The 23,937-nt window shown below is 36.2% G+C and overlaps 1 protein-coding gene across 3 annotated transcripts; it reads left to right on the plus strand.

Annotated features, from left to right (window-relative positions):
• The first annotated feature begins 230 nt into the window (after nucleotides 1–230).
• Nucleotides 231–23,937, plus strand: PDLIM3 (PDZ and LIM domain 3). Of its 3 annotated transcripts, XM_063156072.1 has the most exons (8): nucleotides 231–489; nucleotides 5,667–5,818; nucleotides 7,412–7,496; nucleotides 13,219–13,286; nucleotides 16,912–17,175; nucleotides 19,684–19,811; nucleotides 20,947–21,058; nucleotides 21,947–23,937. In XM_063156072.1, exons 1-8 carry the CDS (start codon nucleotides 397–399, stop codon nucleotides 22,134–22,136), a joined length of 1,092 nt encoding a protein of 363 aa, XP_063012142.1. In that variant the 5' UTR covers nucleotides 231–396; the 3' UTR covers nucleotides 22,137–23,937. The 3 variants fall into 3 exon arrangements, with proteins under 3 accessions (XP_063012142.1, XP_063012144.1, XP_063012143.1); XM_063156074.1 differs by lacking the exon at nucleotides 16,912–17,175 and having other exon boundaries at nucleotides 241–489; XM_063156073.1 differs by lacking the exons at nucleotides 13,219–13,286; nucleotides 16,912–17,175 and adding an exon at nucleotides 12,584–12,771 and having other exon boundaries at nucleotides 242–489.

Here is a 23,937-nt window from a genome sequence, read left to right on the forward strand (position 1 = left end):
CATAAACAGCAAGATATCAAGTGAGCAACAAGGTTGCTTTAAGAAACCCAGACGCTGCATCCTGAAGCTTACTGATAGTCGGGCTGAGGGGGACGCTGAAGCAGCAGATAAAGTCGATTCATTTGTTGTAAACTTTCCAGCATTCAAGCTTTATTTGTCCGAGTTTGATACTCCCCTCTGTGGGTGGAGAAGCCAAGGGACTGGCTGACGTCACCCAAAGAGTAGGGATAAAGTGCAGTGCCCACAGCTTTGGAATGAGTAAAACTTCTCAGGAGGTATAAAAGGTCGGCTGCCCTGTCTGGCAGGTGCTCTGCTGACAGCAGCCTTCCTCCTACAGCTCAGCTCCTCACACAGACCCAAGGAAAAGAGAATAGTAACAAGGAAAATCCATCCACAATGCCACAAAATGTTGTTCTCCAAGGACCGTCACCCTGGGGATTCAGGCTCTCAGGAGGAATAGATTTTAACCAACCCTTAATCATAACCAGGGTATGTACTCTTTCAATTTCCTTTCTGCTTATTCTATTTAGTAGTTGCTGTAGATTTTTGTCTTTTACTTTTCTGGAGTTCAGAGAGGCAGACAAAGCTGTGAGCTGATAAAAAAGGAGCTGCTAGTTCTGAGGAAAGCCAGCTGAATACTAGGAGTTTTTACAAATTTTGTGTGACATGTTTCTGTGATTGGTCTAAGAGACTTTAACTACTCTTCTACTTAAGTCTCAAAATTAAATTCAAGTGCCTTGGCAGCAGAAAAACTCTGGTATTATTTCCTAGGCTTTCAAAATTACATTTAAACCTACAAAAAGCAAGACCTCACTTTTATGCTTTCCACAACAAGCCTCTCTGACCACTGGGGGAGAAAACTGCTTGGCAGCAGCTCCTCATGCCTGGCAGTCTGTGCTTTGCAGATTAATCTGACTCTTATTTAATTAAACCAAGTTCTGTTTATTGCCAGCAAAGGAAATAATAACTGTTTTTACACATCTAAAAGTTTTCACTTTCATGAATGTTAAAAGAGTGAGTTATTGGAAAGTTATCCAGTCCTGCATATGAAAGAGGGTGGGTTATTTGGTGGATTTTGCCATATTTAGAAACTAAAATTTACCTTGCTCTTCCTCCCCCAATAAATGGCAAGAATTTGAGCCTTGATTCTTTTTCATGGATTTTGAGATATGAGCTACAATGTAAGAAACCAGTGACTCGTCAGTGTAGCATACAACACACTGTCAGCTGCCCTGCATCTACAGATGGGGATGTGCTCAAAATACAGGGTACATATTTTGAGAATTTCTATATTTTCAAAATTGTGTTCAATGATCAGCTGACTAGAATTCATTCTCCTTATATTTCTGCTGCTTTTCAGGACCTTAGACACACCAAATATGTATTCCACGAGCCTCCTAATTGCTATGGGTTTTTTGTTTCATTTTTTCTGGTTTTCTTTTAAGCCCTACCCTACGACTCACTACATACACTTTGCCTGGTATTGAGTATATGTCAAAAGCCTTGAAGGATGGATACCACTAGTGATATCTTGCAGTAAATATGCTTCCAAACAAGAATTAATAGAAAGTTTAAGGACCATCTTTTCACATAGTAACTAGTAAAAATTAACTTAGTGATTCATTCCAGATTTATAAAAGCATTAAAACATTATTTCTTTTAAATAGAAGTAAATTTAAAAGCTATTATTTGACTGAATGAAGTTACATAACTACTCATAGAATATAGCAAAGCCTTTGGAGAAAGAGGAGACAGAAACATTGAATTTAAAAAAAAATCTCTGGATGTTTTGGGGCCTTCCTTGCCTTTTATGGGCCTCTAAAAGAAAAATAGTTTCCATTATCTCTAATGAAAAATATTTTAGCGGTGTCTGGTTTGTATTTTCTTTGTGTTTAGATTAAGTGCAATGAAGTTTAAAACTGCAATAACAAAGGATGTTACTATAAATATAACTTTCTAAAGAATAAATTACTTTGCAGTTGACTCATACCTACCAAATGCTTCACAAGGCATAAGCCATTGCAGAAATGCTCAAAATCACGTTTCAAGTAGTACAATTAAATATATAATATAAAAATACATACATATAGGAAAAAAAGGTTACATTTGCTCAGGTTTAAGAATATTTACAGTAAATTTGTTTAAAGTTAGTATTTTTGTTGCCATTGCATATATTTAGAAGAGTCCCTCATTAAGTATTCATGCAATATCCCTTAAGAAATAGAGCGCATTTCAAAAGATTCACCAGTCTTGCCTCTTGGGGTCTAGGTGTTCCTTTTGTAAAAGTTATCATAAGCCATCATAAGTCCATTCACACTAGGTTTAACTGTCCTGACAAGAAAAACTAAATAAATAGAAATGAATTTAAAATATTTTCTGAATAAAATAAAGGGACAGGTGTTAAGATTGGTTGGCTATGTCCTTGTTCAACAAGAGACAGCTTTTATCAGGACTTGTCAAGAGAGACAGACAACATAAGAGATCATTATCCACCTGTCTAAAGAACAGATGTCACTTCAAAAGATCATGTGAAAATTGTTCTGTTGTTTTGACTGTTTCAAGAAATGAAAAACTACAGATCATGATCACTGGGGGAGAGGAGTAAAAATCAACATATTCAGATTCTATTATTGTCAAAAACAATAAATCAACTACAAAGACTGAAAACATTAGAATACTTGGAACTTTGTACAGATGCAAATTGCATTAATGAAACTGATTACAGGAACAATTGAAACTTGTGCAGTTTGGAGAGAATGGGAAAATATTATCAACTCTAGATTAAAGTTCTATTTTATTTTATAGACCTTTACCAATCACAGTGCAAGTATTCATATTAACTCAATAGCCACTCTGTCTGCAGACATTCATAGCTCTCTTCAAAAAACAGAGAGCCTGAAATATTTATGATGGTGTAAGGTGATAAGCTTTACAAGTCTATTATCAGAAGCAGAGAGATTTTCTTCAGAGTTTCCTTGGAGACATTTGACCCTCATGTGGCCAAATAGTCTGTAACATCTGAATGACCAACACATATTTTTGTATTTATCCAAATCCAAGATACCCAGGATACAGGAGCAACAGGCATACCATGCAGACATGGCCTGAAGAGCAAGGCAAAAATTTCCCAAAGCAAGACTAGAATCTATCTCATGAGGCCAGGGTGAGCAAGCAAAAGCACTACTGTCACAACACAATTCTAAGTGTTCAAAATACACAGATAATGTGTCACTAATAAGTCCTTAAGAAACAGCACCGCTTAAATTATTGAGGTGCCCACAATGTCAACATCATACCCATGATATCTTGCATTGCACAACGTGGTCCCTTCCTACTAAATGTAGTCTGCAGGGCAGGGGCCTGCTCTGCAGCCTAGCAGGCCTGGGCATGTAGAGCTCAGAACCCCCATCAAGGTGTTAAGGCCCAAGAGACATCTCAGGAGCTTGGCAATGATCAGCTCAGCCAAGGAATAGGAAATACAGAGTCCTGTGCTTTTCCCTCCTTGCTCCTACCAAGTGATGGTAATGCCATTCAAACATCCATGTGGTATCACTGCAGCTGCTGACAACTTACAAAACCCAAGGGACTTAGGAGCAAGAGGGAGCTGGGCATGTTCTGCTAGCAGCACAGCTGCAGGGGAATGTGCCGTGCTAGGCAGACACACTACTTTATAAGGCAGGATCACTATCTCAGGGCTTTGCTGCAGTATGTCACAGGTACAGCAGATGATTTGTTGTGACGTGTAAAACACATAAGCTGCAGGGTAACCTCCACAAGGGTTATACAAGCTAAGTTACTCTTGAGAGGAAACCAAGAATGGTTGGTTTGCCCAGTTAGGTATTAAAGCATCAACTGTCACATTGGAACACGAGGAATTCTGCTGCAGTTTGTCATTGCAGAGATATTGACAACATGCTAAGCCAAATCAGGAGCAATTCCATGTTGAAGGAAGAAGAATGATCGTACCTCTAACCCCTGTCTTATTATAGTGGTATAAGTGGTCTCAGTGCTGATCATTTACACTTGCAGCTGTTGAAGTGTGAGAAGTAGACAATTTTAAAGATTTCAGACTTAGATTTCATAACTTCCTTAATTCATATGCAAACAGATTATTCAGGCATCTGAACACTTTGTTAAGCACACAATATACTAGTCCATTCTTTTGAAGGGTACAAAAGTCTGAAGCTGGCCATAAGCACCCCTTTGGAAAGTCTGCCTGACTTGATAAAAGCACATGCATTGCAGTTTGTTGCAGTGATTTGAAAAATAAGTTTACATGTGGGAATGCAGAAAAAGAGCTTACAAAACAATCTCTTTGATCATTCAGACTGCCCTAGTGGAGATGGAAAGAGGAGACAATTACTCCCCTTCACTGATTTTTACCATTATTTCAGTACTAATACAGCGCAACTCATAGTAAAAAGAATTTCTATTTGGCTTTTATGTTGACAGTAGTGTCCCCTTCAGAGACAAGTCTGCCAGCTTCACCAAAGCAGAGGTTCAGAACATGCTGGAAGTACACTGGGGAGCTTACTCTCTTCCTTTGCTAGAAAACCATGAAACAGCACAGCGGAATAATGTCTCCACAGCATGTTTTGCAGTCAAGACAACACTCACTTTCACTATAGCACAATCCATACTGAGAAAAATTCTCTCCAATAGCTTTTTCATTCAATATACACCACAGATAAAAGAATTGCATTTGGAAATAAGACTATATTGACTTTTTTTTTTTTTGCCTTCACACTGGGATTCATTTACTTACAAATAGGGACCTAGTTACTTTGCATGACCCAACTTGTCCCTTCTGCTCTTTGAGAGGTGAATTTCAGAAGTTTATGTGCTACAGGCATCAATTTCATGTTGCTGTCTAGGTAATCAAGAGTTGCCCAAAATGGCAATACGCACGTAAGGGACGGAAATCCCACTCAGTGACCTAAGACCTCTTGTGTATGTGGTATTTGTAAGTGTTGTGGTGGCAGGAGAAGTCACCTCTCGCAAATAGAGGCCTGTAATTCTAGAACAAGCTTCAGTAACATCTAAGGTCATGGCCTCTCTACAATAGTTATTTTAAAGCAAAATTATGTTGCATTTCAATTAGTTTCACAACCATACAGAAGTTTGTCAGCTAGACAAAAAAAGAAAAAAGCAAGCCTAGAAAGATAAGTTCAGGGCTATTTCTGTGAATGTCACAGATAGTGGTACATGAACATAAGGTATGAATTGCACCACACAAACTACCCTGAAGGATGAGGGCCACTGGTACTTAAATGCCATGGAATTTAAAACTAAGCACTTCAAGGAGTTCAGCAACACAATTTAATACCAATGCTTTTCTACCACTTGGTGTTGTTAAGGGCAAAACATAACTTTTTTTCAAGCAAATTACATTTACAATGGCAGTGGAGAAATAATATTTAAAGATGAGTTACAGTAATTACAGAAATCAGAGTAGAGACTAATGCAGAAAGGTGAAGATAATTTCTTTTTAATTCGGAGTTATGATGAGTAAAACATTCATATGGTTTCCTGACAATAGAACTGCAGAGCCTTGGCAAAGTACCTCCCCTGTCCAATAGGAAATAGGGGAATGTGATGAAGTTTATTTTCTCTATCAATTTTTGGGCATGCATGGTAATTAAGCAGTTACATTTTGGTCTTTTCAGATTACACCTGGAAGCAAGGCTTCAGCCGCCAACCTGTGCCCTGGTGATGTTATTATAGCTATTGATGGTCTAGGCACAGAGAACATGACACATAATGATGCCCAGGAGAGAATCAAAGCAGCTACACATCAGCTTTCTTTGAAAATAGAGAGGTACGTGTACACATCTGCCTATTTCTGAAAGAAGATAGTACTCAATCAACAGTACAATTATTATATGGTGCAACTATTTAAAATAGTTTGAGGAAGTTTCCAAGATCCTTAAAATTACAAGCAACCAGACCTACCTCTTTAACTCCAGATCCAGCAAGACTCCACAGAACCCATCTTTGTAGGCACAAAAAGAACAGCTTCCCTCAAGTTATTCACACTGTAATAATATAATTCTGTAATTCTGCTGACTGCACAAGTCTTCTGTTTACTGTCAGTAAGCAAGCAGTTCTTCGTGTTTTGGGGAAATAATAAAACCCCCATCTAGTGTCAGCTGTTCAGTGACCTCTCTGCTCTAACACTCCCTCAGCCACATGTGCTCATCACTGCCTCCTTCTTCAAACCACACATGAAGCTGCCACTGCATCATCCCAGTTAGGGAAAACAACATCACACTTTCATAAGGAGTGGCAAAGGAGTGAGTTTAAAGCCAATCAATCTCTTTGGTCATAACATATTAAGCCTAAAAATTATTCACAAAGCAGTGTTCTAAACAAAACAGAGAAACGCTGTCTTACCTGAAGAACTGCAGTAATCCAGAAAATTTTGTGCTCATTTCTCTCTACTAGAGCCAGGAAGACGAAAAACCTGCAGCTTCACATCTCCAGCTGAATTTGCTCAGCCTGTAATCAGAATCACTTGGCACACTCTTTCAGCTGTCTCCAAAACTAAGACAGGGCTGATTAACCTGAGCTTCTCAAGGAGGCACAGCTCTTTATGGTAGCTGACTTCACTAATTCTTTTGAAATACAAAAGTGTTTCCTTTTTCTTAAGGAGTGTTGAATTACTAGAGCACACACCATAGTTAAAAATTCCTTCTGTTAATTCAATATTCTGCTACAGATTGATATGCCATTTAACAATTATCCTGGGAAGTCAGTTTCAAGATGTGATAAATGTATATATTACAAGCAGCACCAGATTAATATTTAACATTACTACTACTCTACTTTAAAATTAGCTGACACTTTTCACTTTGTCAATAAAAACAGAACTGTAACTGATATTTTCATGTTTGTTACTTCTGCCTACGTGAGTGAAAGAATCATCTGTGCAACTTCAATTTCCCCTTGCAAATACTTTGCATACTTAGACTGCACTTCAACATTGAAAAGCAGGCTTGACATGGAAATGATGGTCTTCTAAAAAAAAGAAATTGATGTTTAGGCTTATTACTAATATATTCAATTATTCAGATAAAATACTCTGAGGACCCAACATTAATTCTAGCAACCATTAAAAAGAAAAGAACTAAAAGTTTGGTTAGCACAGGTCAGAAAGGCACTAATCTCCCCTTCCTTTTGCACTTGGTAACTATTAACAACCTATTTCCCATTGTTAATAGCATACATAATTTTTTAAAAGTAAATACATTTTATATATATCAGTTACATATCACTGACATATTTTTATGTCAAAATATTAAAAAAGCAGAGAAAAGGCCTGCAGATTTACAAGCTGCATTATAATTTATGGGGACATACACAAGTCTATAGGAATTCAAATTATTTAAATTCTGCCTCACTTTCTTTCTAGGGCGGGAACTAAATTATGGTCCCCACAAGTTGCAGAAGATGGCAAAGCACATCCCTTCAAGATAAATTTGGAAGCTGAACCTCAGGTATGAACTCTGAAAAGTTACCCAACCATTTTCATTTGCCTTTTTAAACTCAAAGAAATCTCTCTTGTGGTCATTAAAATTCTAGAACTTCTAAAACTAGAACTTCATCCATAATTGGTCAGCTTAAGTTCATATGAACCACCATGATTATGACATCCAGGAACACCATTTTATCTGACTCAATGTTTTTGATTTTTCAGCTGTAACCAAAACAAAACATTTAAAAGCTACAACAAATTCTCATTTTCCTTTAAGAGTCTACATATCACCCTAGTTTTATCACAGAAATAAAAGATGTCCTCTAATTCTGATACAGTTCAAGTTGCTTTAACTCTTTCAGAGATTCTTCGTCATATGAGGAAGTTCTTCATTCAGAATAAATATCAAGTACCTATGTGATGAACTCATCAGATCACAAACTTCATTTTGATGTAGTCAGTTAAACAAAGAGATCTTTAAATCCTGGATCTCTTTACCTCCACACATTTTTATACTATGCCACAGAACTGAAGTTTACATATTTACACAAGATTCATGTACAGGTCAATAAGCAAATCACTCACGGCTTCTGACTAGGATCATTGTATATGACTAAAGCAAATCCAATCAATTGAAAGCCATCTCTCCTTTCAAACTCAAAAAAAGAAAAGCTACTATCAGTCAAAGCCTTCATATTGCAAATAGCAAATTGGGTAGCCACTGCTTACAACTCATCCTTTATTTCTTCGTCATTCCTCTTTAATCTACATAAACATTTGCTGTTATCTCAAGAGCAGGGAGGGAAGAAAATTCTGCTGATCCTGGAAGGCCAGGTTCAAAGCAAGTATGTCAAAGTATTTATTCTGTGTTATCCTAGGAAAAAAAAAATGTAAGTCTAGATTCCATTTCAATAAACCCTGTGCAATAAATACTTCCACCAATTCTGTTTTCACGGAGATGCTCCCAAACATGAATACAGCATTTCAGTGTTACATTTCTCTCTCTTCTTTCTGATCTAAAACTTTAAGTGATACAGCAAACTCCATCAGAAATAATACAGCCTCTTCAGCAGCAGAAATACTATAGCAAAGAAATAAAACTATTTTAAATGCATATTCTTGTGGAAGAGCTAGGACACTCATTAGATGACTAGCAATGGAACAAATTCACTAAAAAAGCTATAGAGAAAACCATGCAGGCATGCATGACACAAGAGCAATCCCTCTGCATGAAAGTTGCATTCCTAAAAAGGACAGTTCCTTAAAAATAGATCACAAGATTTCACTCAGTGCTATTTGGCAGACTATTGAAAAGCAGCCTCCATTGGGCAATCAGAAAAACTGTTTCTCCTACATTAAACAGCCAGAATTTTCATTTAGTATATCTCCTTTTCATTCCTAGGAAGTTCAGGAGTACTGAGTATATTTCATAAACAGTAGGCATCCAAAAAGTAGCAATGCTTGCAAGCAAATATACTAAACCATCCCTGGAATGTTTTACATTTTAGATTAAATTCTTCCATCTGAGTGTCCACCAATACCTGTGGAATAAAAAATACATATAGCCTATTTTTCTACAATTGCTGGAATTTAATATGAAATTTTACAGCATATTTAGTCACATCACGAGACACAGCAGTATAGAAAACAGTAAAAGTTTCTTGAATCTCAGATGACAAATTTTTGCACAACTACAACCTGTGCTGTCCAAGTCTTATAAGAGTTTGCTGAATTCTAAAAATAAACACAGGCACTGAAGCCAAGATTAATGGAGAGAAATGCAAAAGCAGTAATGTGTTACTTCAAAAATAGAAATCTTTTATCCAAAAGTGTTGCATGCATTTACTGGTGTGCAGAAATAGAAAACCACTGACTTCTATATATATAACAACTAAAATTACTCAAGAGGTCATAGATCTTATAAATGCATCCATTTTTTCACTCTCGTCAAATAGACATTTTAAAATTTACTAAGAACATTAAGAGAAGTCAGTTATTTAATATACATTAACTAAATAACAATAACAAATGATGACTTACACAATCTTCTTAATAAGTATCTAATTCAAGTTTTTAAGCTAATAAAAGATACTTACAAATGAATGGAAACCCTATTTTAAATTGTTCCACAATGTGACCAAATATTTGGCCACAGAATGCTTACTTTAGCTTCAATGAATGAGAATTATTCTACAGATTCATGGAGATGGCTGTGTGAAACCTGATAAACAAATAAATACTGTGTCCACACACAGTATGGAACAAGGAACCTTCACACTGTATCAAGCTTCTGAATTAGCCTGAGAATATCCCAAAAAACATCTGGAGACTGATACAGGCAATTGTCGGAGCACAGTAAAATTTCTCACTATTTTTAAATCTGGGAAGAGGAAACTGAGGCAACAATTCTAATTCACAGCACTGAGTGGCTGACTGAGAGTCACTCTTGAAAGCTACACATTCCCACATAAAAATACAGCCACCCTGATTTGCATAGACTGGAGCAACCTATAGTGTGATGGATAAATAATAGGAAATAGTAGAATTACTACTACAATCACATTGTATTCTGAATAAAGGCAATTTAGAACATAAGGTTCTCAACAAACATAAGTAGAAAGAGAAAACAAAACCATTACATGGCAAATTTTATCATAAAATTATTTTCAAAATGCTTTCTGCTGTATTGTCAATGTAAAAGAATGATGACTCGTAAATGTTTTCCGTTATGATCCCTTTAACCTCATTGAAAATAATTTTGTATTCACTGCCACAATTTCTTGAATTGTTTTTATTTGAACTTTTCTTTCTTACTTCTGCCTTTGCTTTTGAACTCTGAACGTTCAGTCTGACTAGACTTTTGGCCATGAAGGAGATTATGCATTCCTGGGAGATATATTATGCATGTAGATAAGTATAAAAATCTAAGAAAAACACAACCCCTTGTTCTAAGAAGTTATTAGTCTATTACCATTTATAATCAACTTTTGAAACTATTCAATTGTGCTGGGCTAGTTTTGAGGACCTACCTCTCTTTATAACATCATTCAAAGATAAAGGTCTTAGTCACATGATACCTCCAAAATACACATTTGTGTTTTGTCACAGCAATTACCCCAAGGAATGCCATCATATAAGCTGTGACAGATGCATTTCTGCAGGCTTTTGGTGCTACATTATTTCTATTCCTGACACCTGTATCAACGCAAAAACACAGCTAGCCCTGCAAAAAAATCAGTCAGTTGGGAAAAATAATTAATAAATTAAGTACTGTATATCTCAAATATTCCTAGTTTGAAATTTCAACAACTTCCAGTTCTCATTTAGCTTTTGAACTAAAAGAGGACTTTTCACAGATTCAATTATATCAAATAAACACAAGAGCTGGACTATTTTTGCTGCTGTATGTTCTGTCACTGACATTTTATATTACTAGATGCGTTATAAAGAAAGCAGAATTTAAGTGTCACTAACTGCAAGTTGTTTCACAACTGTTACATTGTAAACATGCTGTTATGGTGCCACATCTTCTGTTCATTTCTCCATAAGAAATGAAATATGGGGATGAAATTACAATGTTCACAGTTGGTTTTGTTTGTTTTGTATCATACATGGATTTGAATAAATTTTAAATACTTTGACATTAATATCTTTCATTAAGTAGCCATGATCCTAAACAATTAGATTATTTCCATTTACTAATACATTTTGTTAACTGCAACTCTGTTCTATCAGACAGAAAGAAAGAATTGGAAGTAAAAGCTTTGTGCTCATTTATCTGATTACTGCTTTCAGTAGCCTCTTAAAGTGCAATGCTGCTCAACATTTTCATTTAATAAAACTGCTTTTTACTATTTGCATTTTCTGGTTGCATATTCTATATATCCACGACTTTTCTTTAGTCTGATCCTAAACTGTTGTATAACAATTGTACTCAGTACCAAACCCAAACTGAAGAACTGGAAAAACTTTCTATGAAAATTGAAGTATTAATGACCTCTGCTATCTTAACATTGCAAGTTCAAGTTTCTAAGGAAAAGACCAATTCAGGTTGCAGAAACTTCTTTGTTAGAAACAAAAGCTTTTTATTCCATATGAGTGGAAGTTCAAATACTCTCACAGCACTGTTTCCAACGAGTGCCACATGCCATCAGGACAAGGTGATGAGTTCATGTCCTTCACTCACTATGGAAAAAGGGAAAAAAAACCCTTGGCAGATGAAAACTTAAGTTTTTTTCGAAGTCCTTATTTCAGAGGCTTAGGAGCGGACTTGAGCTGGAAGGGCCTCCAAGCATACTGTAATAAACATGCACAACACAAATAAGTGAATTTTCATGCAGTCAAATGTCTTTATCATTCCTGGCCAACCACTACAGAAGGACATATTATGATATCTGATAAACCATCAGAGATTTTATTTCCAGATGTTATCCTTTCAAATTCCACAAATTGAAGAAATTATCCTGGTAAATGACCAAAAACATATGGCAGAATATGGGCACACAGGCAGAATGATTTCAAATTTACCCATTTCTGGGTTTTACTTATTTATGATGATTTCACATTAAATTATAGAGCAGTGAAATTTTTGATACACAGATATGCTTTAAAAATTAAATACATTCAGAAGAATGTCCTCAATCTGATGTATGTTCAAGACTTTATTTCAGTTAAAATAAGCATTAAAAATTACGTGTTTTCTAGCTAAGACGCTTGCAATAAAATCATACTTTTGGAAGTCCCTCTATCACTATGTGATGAAAATGAAGCTAGAGATTAGCACTAAAGCAAAGAAATTAAGATAAGCATACATGCAATGTTTTAAAAGAATAATGTAAATCTGGTGACCAATATGCAAGGTCACTATAATATTAATCTCTCCCATTTCTTCTAAGCTTTCTGCTTTCCTGGAGGTGACAAATTAATGTGTATGGCTCAAGTAATACATACAAAATTCATGGAAAAATATAATATGCTTGCACCAGTTAAATAACAGAGTTGCAAAAGTAAAAATGCAGTTATTAACAATACTGGTGTTGTCAGATTTACTCATTGCTAGCTTTGGTGTGCATTGTAGCTCTGTGTGTTTTGTCTGCCTATCATGTACAGGAATTCAAGCCTATTGGTACAGCTCACAACAGAAGGGCCCAGCCTTTTGTTGCAGCAGCAAATATTGATGACAAAAGACAGGTAGTGAGCTCCTCCTATAACTCTCCAATTGGGCTCTATTCATCTGGCAATATTCAAGACGCGCTTCATGGACAACTGAGGGGTCTCATTCCTAACTCAGCGCTAAAGTGAGTATTGCTATTTACTTATGGTACATCGTCATTTCTGGTCTATCATTATCTGGTCTGGTTTCAATTTAAAAGTCCAGCTCTTGCTGTTTTTTTCTGAGACTCAGGAGATTTTTCATTATCCAAAAAAAAGTGTGATCAAAGAAACATTTTTTTCCAACACCAAGAACTATCCATTCAGCATTCTTGCAGGTAGCTACAATTTGCCCTCTGCTTTGGGCTGCAACACTACCCTCCAGCCTTCTCTCCTGTAACCGCACTTCACTCTGCATGTTTCTGAACACTACAGTGATTATGTTTTGAGCACCAGGAATGAACAAACTAAACATGGTTACTTCATGGTTAAAATTTGTAAACATTGTTCGCTACGTTTAAACTAGAAAGCACTATGACTGAATGAGGATTTGTAGGCCAAAGAAAGCTATTTTATCTCTTTTTGCTTTACAGGATATCAACTACTTTGAGCACAAGCATAATATTCGGCCCAAACCCTTCATAATCTCAGGCCGAAGCAGGTTATAAACTTTGAGTGCTGTGCTGGATTTGATGCATGGTGTTATTTTTTTATTGGATGGATACTCACCATTGACATTAACTAAGCATTCTGATGCATATGAAATTCACTTATAGTATTAGACAGTCTAATGCTAAAATTAAAAGCAAACAAACAAAAATAATTAAATGGTTGTCTTTCAGAACTCAGGCTTGAAATTCAAATTTCTCTTTCCAAAGCAAAATAGATCTACACTCCCATCTCAGTTTTACTGCTCAGAGTCTGAAGTAACTGCAGCCATGATTCAGTTTACAGCGCAGCACCAGATATTGTACACTTACAGATCTTTGGCACTATATCTTCTTCTGACCAAACACTGTAATTTGTTAACATGCTAAATAAAACACAGCAACATGGTACATATATATTGCATATTACATATAAATAAAAGATAGCCTACATATAAAAAAAAAGATAGTTAAGATAGAAAGTTATAAGCTAGGCCCTTCAGAGATTTCAGATTTGCATTTCAGCAGACCTCTTTCCTTCAGCAGAGGACAACCTACTGCTGAGCTAAAAGTAGTAAAACTGATGCCACAGATTTGTAAAGTTCCAAAGCAGAAAGTCTTATATATTTAGATCCATTATTTTCCTGTAATAAACCTCTGTCTTGACTGGTGATGAAATTCCTCACTACTGTTTTCATTATTACAGAGGGGACAAAACCAATGCAAGCTCTGTGGCTAAAACCACAAGGAAGGCCCCAAAAGGGCCTGAGGGATGAAACATATTGTGATGTGATCCTTTTTCTTTTCTAGCAGTAGCAGTATGTGGGACCACTAGGTTACACACAAAGCAGGTTCTGGGACCACTAGGTACCATTTTACAAGTGCCTAGGTTTATGAAGAATCAAATGAGTATCAAAAGCCTAATCTCACAATACAGAAATGAAAATGATGTCATATTTTCAATGACAATGTTGAAGTAAATGGCCTTCTACCAGAATATAAAATGAAGAAGATAAACTGCAAAAACTACCCCAACTGCAATGCAACAAATTTAAGAACTTCAGTTGGGCAAGGTCTGTCTGGAATTCTAGCACTGGGAAGGTCTGCACTTGCAAACTGCAGAATCTTTGACAGAGGGTGTTACATCTACAAAACCTTGGTTGCCACAGTTTTTCTACTAATTTTCATCAGCTGGACTTAATCCACTGCTAAATACAGCAAAAAATAAACCACCTCAGCTCTAAATACCCCTTTAGAACAGACAGCAGAGGCTAAATAGGACTCTGACTAAAAGAAGACATGACTTTGGACTGTGGGCTTGAGCTAATGGATTGGACATTGGACAGAATTTGGGACTTCACTCTGGTGAAACTAACTGGAAAATGTCTTTAATATATAACAATATGCTGTTTATTTTTTACCTATAATTTATTCTCTTTTAATATTACTTTGGATTCATGTAGTGAGTGACAGTTGTGCTTTTTCTAGTCTTTTCCTGCTACATTCCATTTACTAACACTATTAGCACTGACAGAACTTATTCCACTGCAGGATCTAATGGGGTGGTATTGTTTCGTCTAAAAGAAAATACTGCAAATATATATGTTGCCCTGTGTGAATTTTTTGGCTGGCTCATGCTTGGTGATGATGCACAACTATATTTGCATTAAGGCTTGCCTACTATTTCAGGAATGCTTTTGTTTGACATATCTTTGATGAAAAAATGTGTATTTTCCTTTAAAACTTTGAGAAAGTGGTCCTACACAAATTCTGCTTTGAATCAAAGGGAGAATTTTGGGTTTTCTACTTCACCCAAGAGTAGCTACTGGACAGAGTTCAGTACTATCAAACTGGGAAACAGAGCATTGTCCCAGGTTACACAGCTTGGAAAGAACCACCCACAACCCTGATATCAGGGTGGAGAACAGAGATGAAGCATTTATTGTCCCCCAGCTCAGAATATCACATAAATGGTAACCAATGACTGTCAAAAGAATTGGTTATGTGCTGTTACACAGCAACAGCAAAGAAATACCCCTTAACAAAGAAATCCTCTGAGGTACCATGCAGACAAGATTGACGTATTCAAAATAGTGATACTGAAAAAGACTTCAGGTCTAATATTCACATTCTTTTGCTAATCTTTTTCCAGGTATGTTGAATTGGTGTACAGTTACTGCAGTCATGTCAAGCAACAGTAATATTTTTTTTAATGTACCTCTTATTTTTTATATATAAATTATATGTAACATCTACTTCGAAAGTCATAAGATTTATTCTCTGAATTAACCCAGTGCTCTTGTGGAGGACCACTTTACATTCTACTGGAAACACTGTAATTTAGAAAAGCAAAAGTAAGCCTGGATGTATTGTTAACTTTTCTTCGTTGCAATGATCAACAAATAGTTTTTTTTAAAAATTGTTAAACTAGTTTTAAAATATTCCTAAATATCTTACTTTAGAATTTAAGTAAATCTAGGAAATGTCACATTCATTATATTACACTACTTCATAGTAGTTCTTTGGCAGTGTAGTGAGATAACTGTGAGGTACAGAACTGGAATGATGTGTCTAGGATTCTTCCAGTGCTGCAGGTGTTTATTCTGTCTCTGACATGAACAATTTACATAAAGTTTGCCTCCTAGGAGGCAAGAGAGCAGGAGCAGAGAGGTCATTCTTCCCCTGTGCTTGGCACTGGTGAGGCCTCACTTAGAGTATTGTATCCAGTTCTGGCCCCTCACTTTAGGAGAGACATCAAGTTACTTGAGCATGTCCAGAGGAGGGCAACGAGACTGGTGAGGGGCTTGGAACACAAGCTGTATGAAGAACGACTGAGGGAGATGGGGTTGTTCAGCCTGGAGAAAAGGAGACTCAGGGGCGACCTCATCGCTCTCTACAACTTCCTGAAGGGTGGCTGTGGTGAGCTGGGGGTCGGCCTCTTTCTCCGGGCGACAACAGATAGAACAAGAGGACACAGTCTCAAGCTGCGTCAAGCGAGATCTAAGTTAGAATTAAGGAAATATTTCACAGAAAGAGTGGTCAGATACTGGAATCATTTACCCAGTGAGGTGGTGGAGTCATCATCCCTTGAAGAATTTAAAAAAAGACTGGATGTGGCACTTGCTGCCATGATCTAGTTGAACAGTTAGAACATGGGCTGGACTTGATGATCTTATAGGTCTCTTCCAGCCTTGAACTTCTGTGATTCTGTGATTCTGTGATTCTGTGATTCTGTGATTCCTACCCTTTTTATAGATTATAAGAATTACTCACTTAGAACAGAGAATTTTAGGAAGGCTTCATTATTTCCCAAAAAAAACTAGCATTAAATATGTAAAGTAATGTTATATACTGAATTATTTCATCTATCAAAGGATTTTTACTATCTTTAAAGAAAACGCATGCCAGAATTTTTGAGGACTGCTTTATAACCGGCCTCGATACTCTTTGTAGGAAAACTATCACCAATAACCACACGTACTTTTGCTTTTCTCTACTTTCTGTACTTTTGCTTTTTGGAGCTCGTTCCGTTTATGCTTTTCAGCGCTGCTAACATCACCGCACCCCTGTCCTTTTGTCTTCACTCTCTGTAACCGCACGCACGCCGCCCCCTGTCCGGCGCTGTGGCCACGAACACAGCGGGTGCAGCACTCCCTCGGGGCTGGACTGCGGCAGCGGGCGCAGCACGCCCTCCTCCATTAGCACCGTCAGCTCCATCTGCCCCACGGAGCTGAAGGCCGCGTCCAAGATGGCGCCCAACGTGCCCCTGGAAATGGAGCTTCCCGGCGTCAAGATTGTACACGCCCAGTTTAACACCCCCATGCAGTTGTACTCAGATGACAATATCATGGAAACACTGCAAGGCCAAGTTTCTACAGCTCTGGGGGAAACACCTGTCATAAGGTAATTAGAGCAGCGTCTATAATATTTATGAATACACTAATTTAAAATATACCAAAAAAATAGTATCACGCTGTTCCTATGAAAAAGGGGGAAACGGTTAGAGAGAAACCAAGTAACTTAAAACCATTCAGTATTCACTAAAATATGAGTCATTTCTGGGTTTTAACCCAAAGTATTAAAGGAGTCAATCAGAATGTGCAAATAAATATTTCGTAAGTAATTATCTTAGAATTGCAGCTAATCAATAAAAACTATGATACTACCTGGACTATTGCCTAACTGACCGCTCCAAAATTTAAAACTTTTTAGTCAACTGTTATATTTATTTAATAATGATTTAATAATTGCATATTATTAATAATTCATAAAATAATAATGAATAAAAATTTTATCTACTGTTGAAATTCAGGTTATGAAGATTAGGAAATATTATAGATGGTTATAACTCCCATCCTAGGCAACTCATTCAGTACAACTAGATCTCGTAAAAAAGAGACAGAATTTACTGTAAGCCTACAAATCCATGTCTGACTTATGAATTTATTCAGTACACAACTAAAGTCAGGTAGGAGCCTTATGTATATGGATAACAATTATGATTATACAATAAAAAGTTTTAAGGCACTATTCATTTTTTAGTGTCATTTTAGACAATTCACCACTTAGGTTGCTTTATCTTCACCTTTGCATAATAGTAACCTATTTTCCTGTTTTGCAACAGTACTTAAGTTAATAATTCATAATATGTATGGCATAAAATAAAGCTAAGTACTAATATTTTAAATAAGAATAATCACTGGCACCAATGAGCCTTCTTCAGCACCTTGCTGAATTTGGCTGCTGCTAACAAAAAATCATTATCTATAAAAAAGTATTTAGGTTCATCCTATTTAATGAAAACTTTAGTTAATGAAGTCTTTTCAGAGTGAAGTTACTCTATTGCTCAAATATTTATGCTCAATCAGAACTATTAGAGAACAATAAAAGAAAAATTTACTGCTTCATTATTGTGAAATAATGGATTAAGCCCAAAGTAACCAGATTTCACACTGCCTGTGACATCGCCTACTCTCTCTATGCAGGTTTGAAATGTCTCTTGCTGTGGGATGGCTTTCACTATGAATGCATTAAGAAATGTAAAATGACACATTTGTGTCTGGGTTTTTTGCCTTCTGTATGTAATTGCATTATCACTTGCTTTATATTTATAAATATTTTAGTAAAGAGGAGAGAATTCAGGGGTTTAACTAAACATTGCCAAGAATTGTAAAAACTTCACTACTTCTATTCATTAAAAGCTTCTGACAGAAGAAACTGATAGCTTTTCACCAGCTTAAAGATGGCTCAAAGAAATCTACTGATTGATGAAGATCAAAAAATTCACTTAAGCAACAGCAGTCACTGTCCAACTACTACTGCTCTTACTGGGCCATTTGGCAGCTTGGATGCTACCTGGAGAAACAAACCAAACCATTTCAAGAAAAACCTGTCTAATTCTTTGTGGACAGTAGTAAGCCACTTGCAACAGGAAATTTAAGCTGGACATCTGTGTGTGTAGCAGTAAGATAACAGACTTTATCAAAGTAAATTTGGATGCTTCTGATTACCCCCAGTAAGTGTATGAAATTTACAAATGCTACATATTCAGTCTAATTCCTGTCAGTGCTTATAGACGTCTACTCTTCCTCTCAACTACTTAGGATGTCATTTATCATGAACAATTTGAATTATTCAGCAGAGTTTAAAATGCCTCTGAAAATATTCTCACAGGTCATTTGAGATTCAACCATGAACTCCTGTTTGGACAATAAATTGCTTTATATTTTTATTATAACACTGCCATTGCAAAAGAAATCCTTGTCTTATTTTTATTAAATTAAGAAATAGAACATGCATTTTTCAGTATTCACCTTACAGTGTTTCCTATTTCGCAGTACTTATTTCACTTCTTTTTGTAATCTCTGTATGTTTAATTAACAACAATTCTCTTCGTCAAATCCAAATAATCACCATATTACCTAGTAATCGAGCTAACTTAGAAGTCATGTTCTCCCAAAAGATTTGACTGGTTAGGTTTTGGCTGACTATATGTAAAGGCATGAGCTGTGATTTTAACAACATTCTTGAGAGCAGCTGCTGCAAAAAGGGAACTTGTGGATATCATAGCAGAGAGCACCTGGTAACACAGCAGATGATTACTGGAATGAAACTACTTTGAGATTAAATGCCCTCAAATGCCACTAGTGCTAAAACAGCAATTATGGAAATATGTAAATTAGTTTCTATATTTATTTTTGTAACAGTTGTACTGATTTAATTCTTTTCATTACTTTTTAGATCAAAAAGAGGCCATATAAAGCAATGCTACCTGGGAAGAAAGTTTCTCAATAGTCGTAGGAACACATCTTGATGTTTGTTTCTTCAATCATACTCTATGCCTGGTAGAGACATTGCTTTAGAGTCATGCTTGATAAACTGTTTTTATCTGCTCTTCCTTCTTTAACACAGTGACCCATGTCCCAACTCAGTGTGTCAGTCTGACGTGTACAAGATGCTGCACGCCGACCAGGAGGAGCCCAGTCAGCCGCGCCAGTCTGGCTCCTTTAAGGTGCTCCAGAATTTAGTCTCCGAGGAAGGTGGTTAATAACAACATATTCTACCTGTTCAAATACTTTCAAAATGTTTGTGGGAGGGGGGAATCCATGAAGAAAATAAGAAAGATTAGAGATACAAGAATTCCTGAAAGCCCAAATAATTCCCAACCTTATAGCTGCCACACCAGTCTCCTGCCATTTTCCTTCCTTGCTACAGCAAGCAGTTTCCTCTGCAAATGCAATGCAGGTGCTGATCACATTTTCCAGAATCTCCTCTCAGATTTTAAGATCTTTAATATCCAAAGTTGACTTCAAATGAACAATAAAGTTTTATCTGTGAGCATTTTTGGGACAAGATGCTTATACTCATGACACCAACAAAGAAAACACCCTCTTCGACATCCAGGAGAAGAGGAACTTAAACTAACTCCTGAAACCCCTTAAAACTTATTTTCTCTTCATTCTAAAGCAAAACTGCAGAAGACAATATAATTTACAGTCATATTTCCTTCAAATGAAGAAGTTTTGAAAAGAAAATTATTAAAGGCTGCAAGTTTATTATATTTACAGTAAGCATAAAAAGTAAAATAGAACCAAAATTAATCTAAACACTAATATTTTAAATTTTAATGTTTGTATATCATTATTTACTGGAGAAGGAATAAAGTAATCCAATTGCCTGCATATATATTATTGTGGGATTTTACTTAGCATTTTCTTGTATTTTGCTATTATTTTGTATTCATATCATGTTACTAATCTTTCCAAATTGTTGTGCGGTTAGTTATATAAATAAGAAGATTTCTGACAATAGGTCTGGATTATGTCATGTTTCTGTGTTAAAGTCCAATCCTCCTCCCTCTCTGCTACATCCAAGACCTACTCTCAGAGAATTAGGTGATGTCCATGAAGCAGAGAGCACTGCATTTGCAAACTCTTTTGGACTTGCTTTTGGCTACAGCTCACAAAATATTTCTCCTGATTCCTAAGAGGTGAAATCTGGCCTACTAAACTTTTCTAGTGGGACTGCATTGTTTTTTCATGTAAGTGAAAGCCTGTAAAAACATCTAGAAGAGTACATACAGCACAGAAAGTACAGAAAAGTGCAGAAAAGTACTTAGCTGCACCAGATGCTTTTATATTATCCTGTACATAACAGGATTGTTTTGTTTCTCAGATGGGCGCCCTGTGGGAACAAGAAGTGTGAAAGCACCTGTAACAAAGATACCTACTGCCATGCCTGGTGTCCAGAAAGTGCCACAGTGTGACAAATGTGGGAGTGGGATTCTGTAAGTTGTTTCTTTTTCGTTTTAGAAATCCCCAGCTCAAGCACATGTCATCCTCAAACACCACTGGAAACTACAGAGGCGTGCTCCCATAATGCTGCTAGAGAATAGAGATATAAAAATATATTGTTCCAAATGTCAAATTATTACCTGTACCTTCAACAATTTTAATACAGATTATATAAGTTTTGGCTAAGTACCACTGAGGTTTTAATTGAGATTTCTCAGGACCTTTTGCAAGTCAACTATTAACAATTACACAATGAAACCAGCAGCTACCCATGCTGTGCTGTGTCAGGTTGTGAATCCCCAAAAATTTCTTGTTAATGCAAAGCATCCTTTTCCCAACCCAGTGGGAGTATTCAGAAAGCTCTGTACTCCTATTTTAAAACTATCAGATTTCTACCTGATTGACATCACTGTTCTTCAGCAAAGAACACAGACAGTGATAAAAACACACGCATGAAGAAAAAGCAATGTGGTTTTGAAAGTCATTTTGTCACCCTTTTGATAGGTTAGGCTGTGCTTTCTGTCTTGTAACCAAACCAACATGTTTCTTCAAACTCTTCATTTTCCAGTGCTCATGAACTATGTGATCAACTCTACAGCATTTTATGTGACCTACTCAAACTCAGCATCCAACTTAAATAATATAGTAGTTTCTAAAACCACAAGATGAACAACTGTAAAGCTTTACAATAAATACCTAGAACATGTATCATAGAGTCAGAATGGTGTGGGTTGGGAGGGACATTGAGGATCCTCGAGTTCCAACCTCCCTGCCATGGGCAGAGACAACTTCTAATAGTCCGGGTTGCTGCAGTTTTTTTTTTTCTCTTTTTGAATTCATATTGATCGATTGGGGTTTTCCTTTTCCTTGTTTCCAAACAGAGGGACAGTGGTGAAGGCACGTGATAAATACCGGCACCCGGAGTGCTTTGTGTGCTCTGACTGCGATCTGAACCTGAAACAAAAGGGCTACTTCTTTGTGGAGGGCCAGCTCTACTGCGAAGCTCACGCCCGCGCCCGCATGAGGCCACCAGAGGGGTACGAAACAGTCACGGTTTACCCCAAATGCTAGTCCTAGGGTAACACACAAATGTATGCATGCACACACAAAGCCTCTACCAGCTTAGAACTGCAGTATGAGTGTCAGGACTTCTGCCTAAGCCCAAAGGAGCAGCTTTTAAACCTTTCCCTGTGGGATTGTGAGACAGGCAGAAGTCCTTGTTAGCCAGCAATAGATTATCATACCAGCAAAATTCTGCTAAAATATTGGTTTTGAAACTGTCAATATAACTCAAGGAAGTATAAACTAAAAAAGCTCTCCAGAACACAAAAAGTGAATCAGCTGAGGTATTACATCAATGCTACAGCATTATGTACACACATATATCTATTATATACATAAGTGCTGTAAGCAAGACATTACTTTTAACTTAAATTATGTATTTGTGCAAACACCAACACCATCAAAGTCTTACAGGCTGGGCTGCTATAAATGTAGAAACTTGACAGATTAGAAAAGCATCAATTGTACATGTTTAGTACAAAACAAGCAGTTGTTCATGTCTGCTATTATTCAACTATCATTAATGTATGCCCCAAACATGTTTTGCTTACTTTAGCTCTGAATTTGGGGTTATAGTGCCTTAATTTTCTGATGCAGCAATGTGATAAAAAATAAATGTCAAGTCACACAATAAATGGTTAGTATAATAAAGACTGGTTAGTATGAAGCAAAGCAAAAGTTCTATGTTGTCTTAATGATTTTGAAATTATATCAACTTTCACATCACTTTGCAGAAAATTGTTCTAAGGCATGCACACACATAAATTGTTTTTTGGAAAAAGAACCTCACACTCTAATAGGAATTGCGAATTCATTGTGAATTGAGAATGAAAACAAATTTTAAAACTTTTCTGCAGAAAATGATAGGGGATGTTTGTATCTCCACATTTCAATTTCCATACTAGAAACAATGGGGAAATATCATCACAATATCTTTATTGCTGGTAAATTAAAGCTTGGACAACTTTAAAATAAAATGTTACTTAAAATATACAAAGGCAAGGTCTTTTATTAAAAAGCCTGGTGAAGTCTTAAGGAATAAAAAACCAAAAAGCTGAAGGAATATGGGTTTGTAATCAATTTCTGAAACTTGTCAAGGACTTCATTGTTTTCTGGTATGTGCCAGCCACATAAACACACGTAATGGGAAAACCATACTTAGCACTTTTAGAAAACATCAAACCATGTCATAAATTCTTTATTGGGGTATTTTGAACATGCTCTAAAGTAGAAAAATCTACAAAATTTATATCAAGTCCACAAGACTAGCAAAATTTAACAACCCAGAGACAAACAATCTTATGTAACTTACCCATTCTATAATGTAAGCCTAATACAAGTAGAATGTGGAATCAAAATAAATTATACATACTGTAAATTTATTTTAAAAATTCACAGGTCCCAAAGACTTAAATACAATGTCCACATATTCAAAGACTTTTCAGAATGTCTTAAAGTATTTTTTCAGAACTCAAAAGTTTTAAAATGTGTGTGCATTTATTACTTACATTTCCATATCAAAAGCAGAGATTAAAAAAAAAAGTGTTGGACCCTTTTCAAGGTTAGTTCCTGAATTATTTTTGGGCACAAAATATAATTATGCTCCTCAGGTATCATGGAGGAAATGTGTAGTATTAATATTTTTTCATTGATAAAGCTCATAAATCTGAAAATCCTTTTGAAAATAGAAGTGTGCATAATGTCTATTTTTACAAACTTAAAATGTCATTCATTGTTTCAAATGTTTGTTTAATTTTTATGTCTTTGTGGGGTAACTAAAAGTACAAATAAATCTACTGCATATGATACA

The sequence above is a fragment of the Melospiza melodia genome, chromosome 5 (genome assembly GCF_035770615.1).
Source record: "Melospiza melodia melodia isolate bMelMel2 chromosome 5, bMelMel2.pri, whole genome shotgun sequence".
Classification (NCBI taxonomy): domain Eukaryota; kingdom Metazoa; phylum Chordata; class Aves; order Passeriformes; family Passerellidae; genus Melospiza; species Melospiza melodia.

Excerpts from the sequence above, each read along its gene's own strand:
- PDLIM3 (XM_063156072.1), top strand. The coding sequence starts at position 397 with ATGCCACAAAATGTTGTTCTCCAAGGACCGTCACCCTGGGGATTCAGG. Across the intron at positions 490-5,666 it reads AACCCTTAATCATAACCAGG|ATTACACCTGGAAGCAAGGC; the intron begins GTATGTACTCTT and ends TGGTCTTTTCAG. Across the intron at positions 19,812-20,946 it reads GAATTTAGTCTCCGAGGAAG|ATGGGCGCCCTGTGGGAACA; the intron begins GTGGTTAATAAC and ends TTTGTTTCTCAG.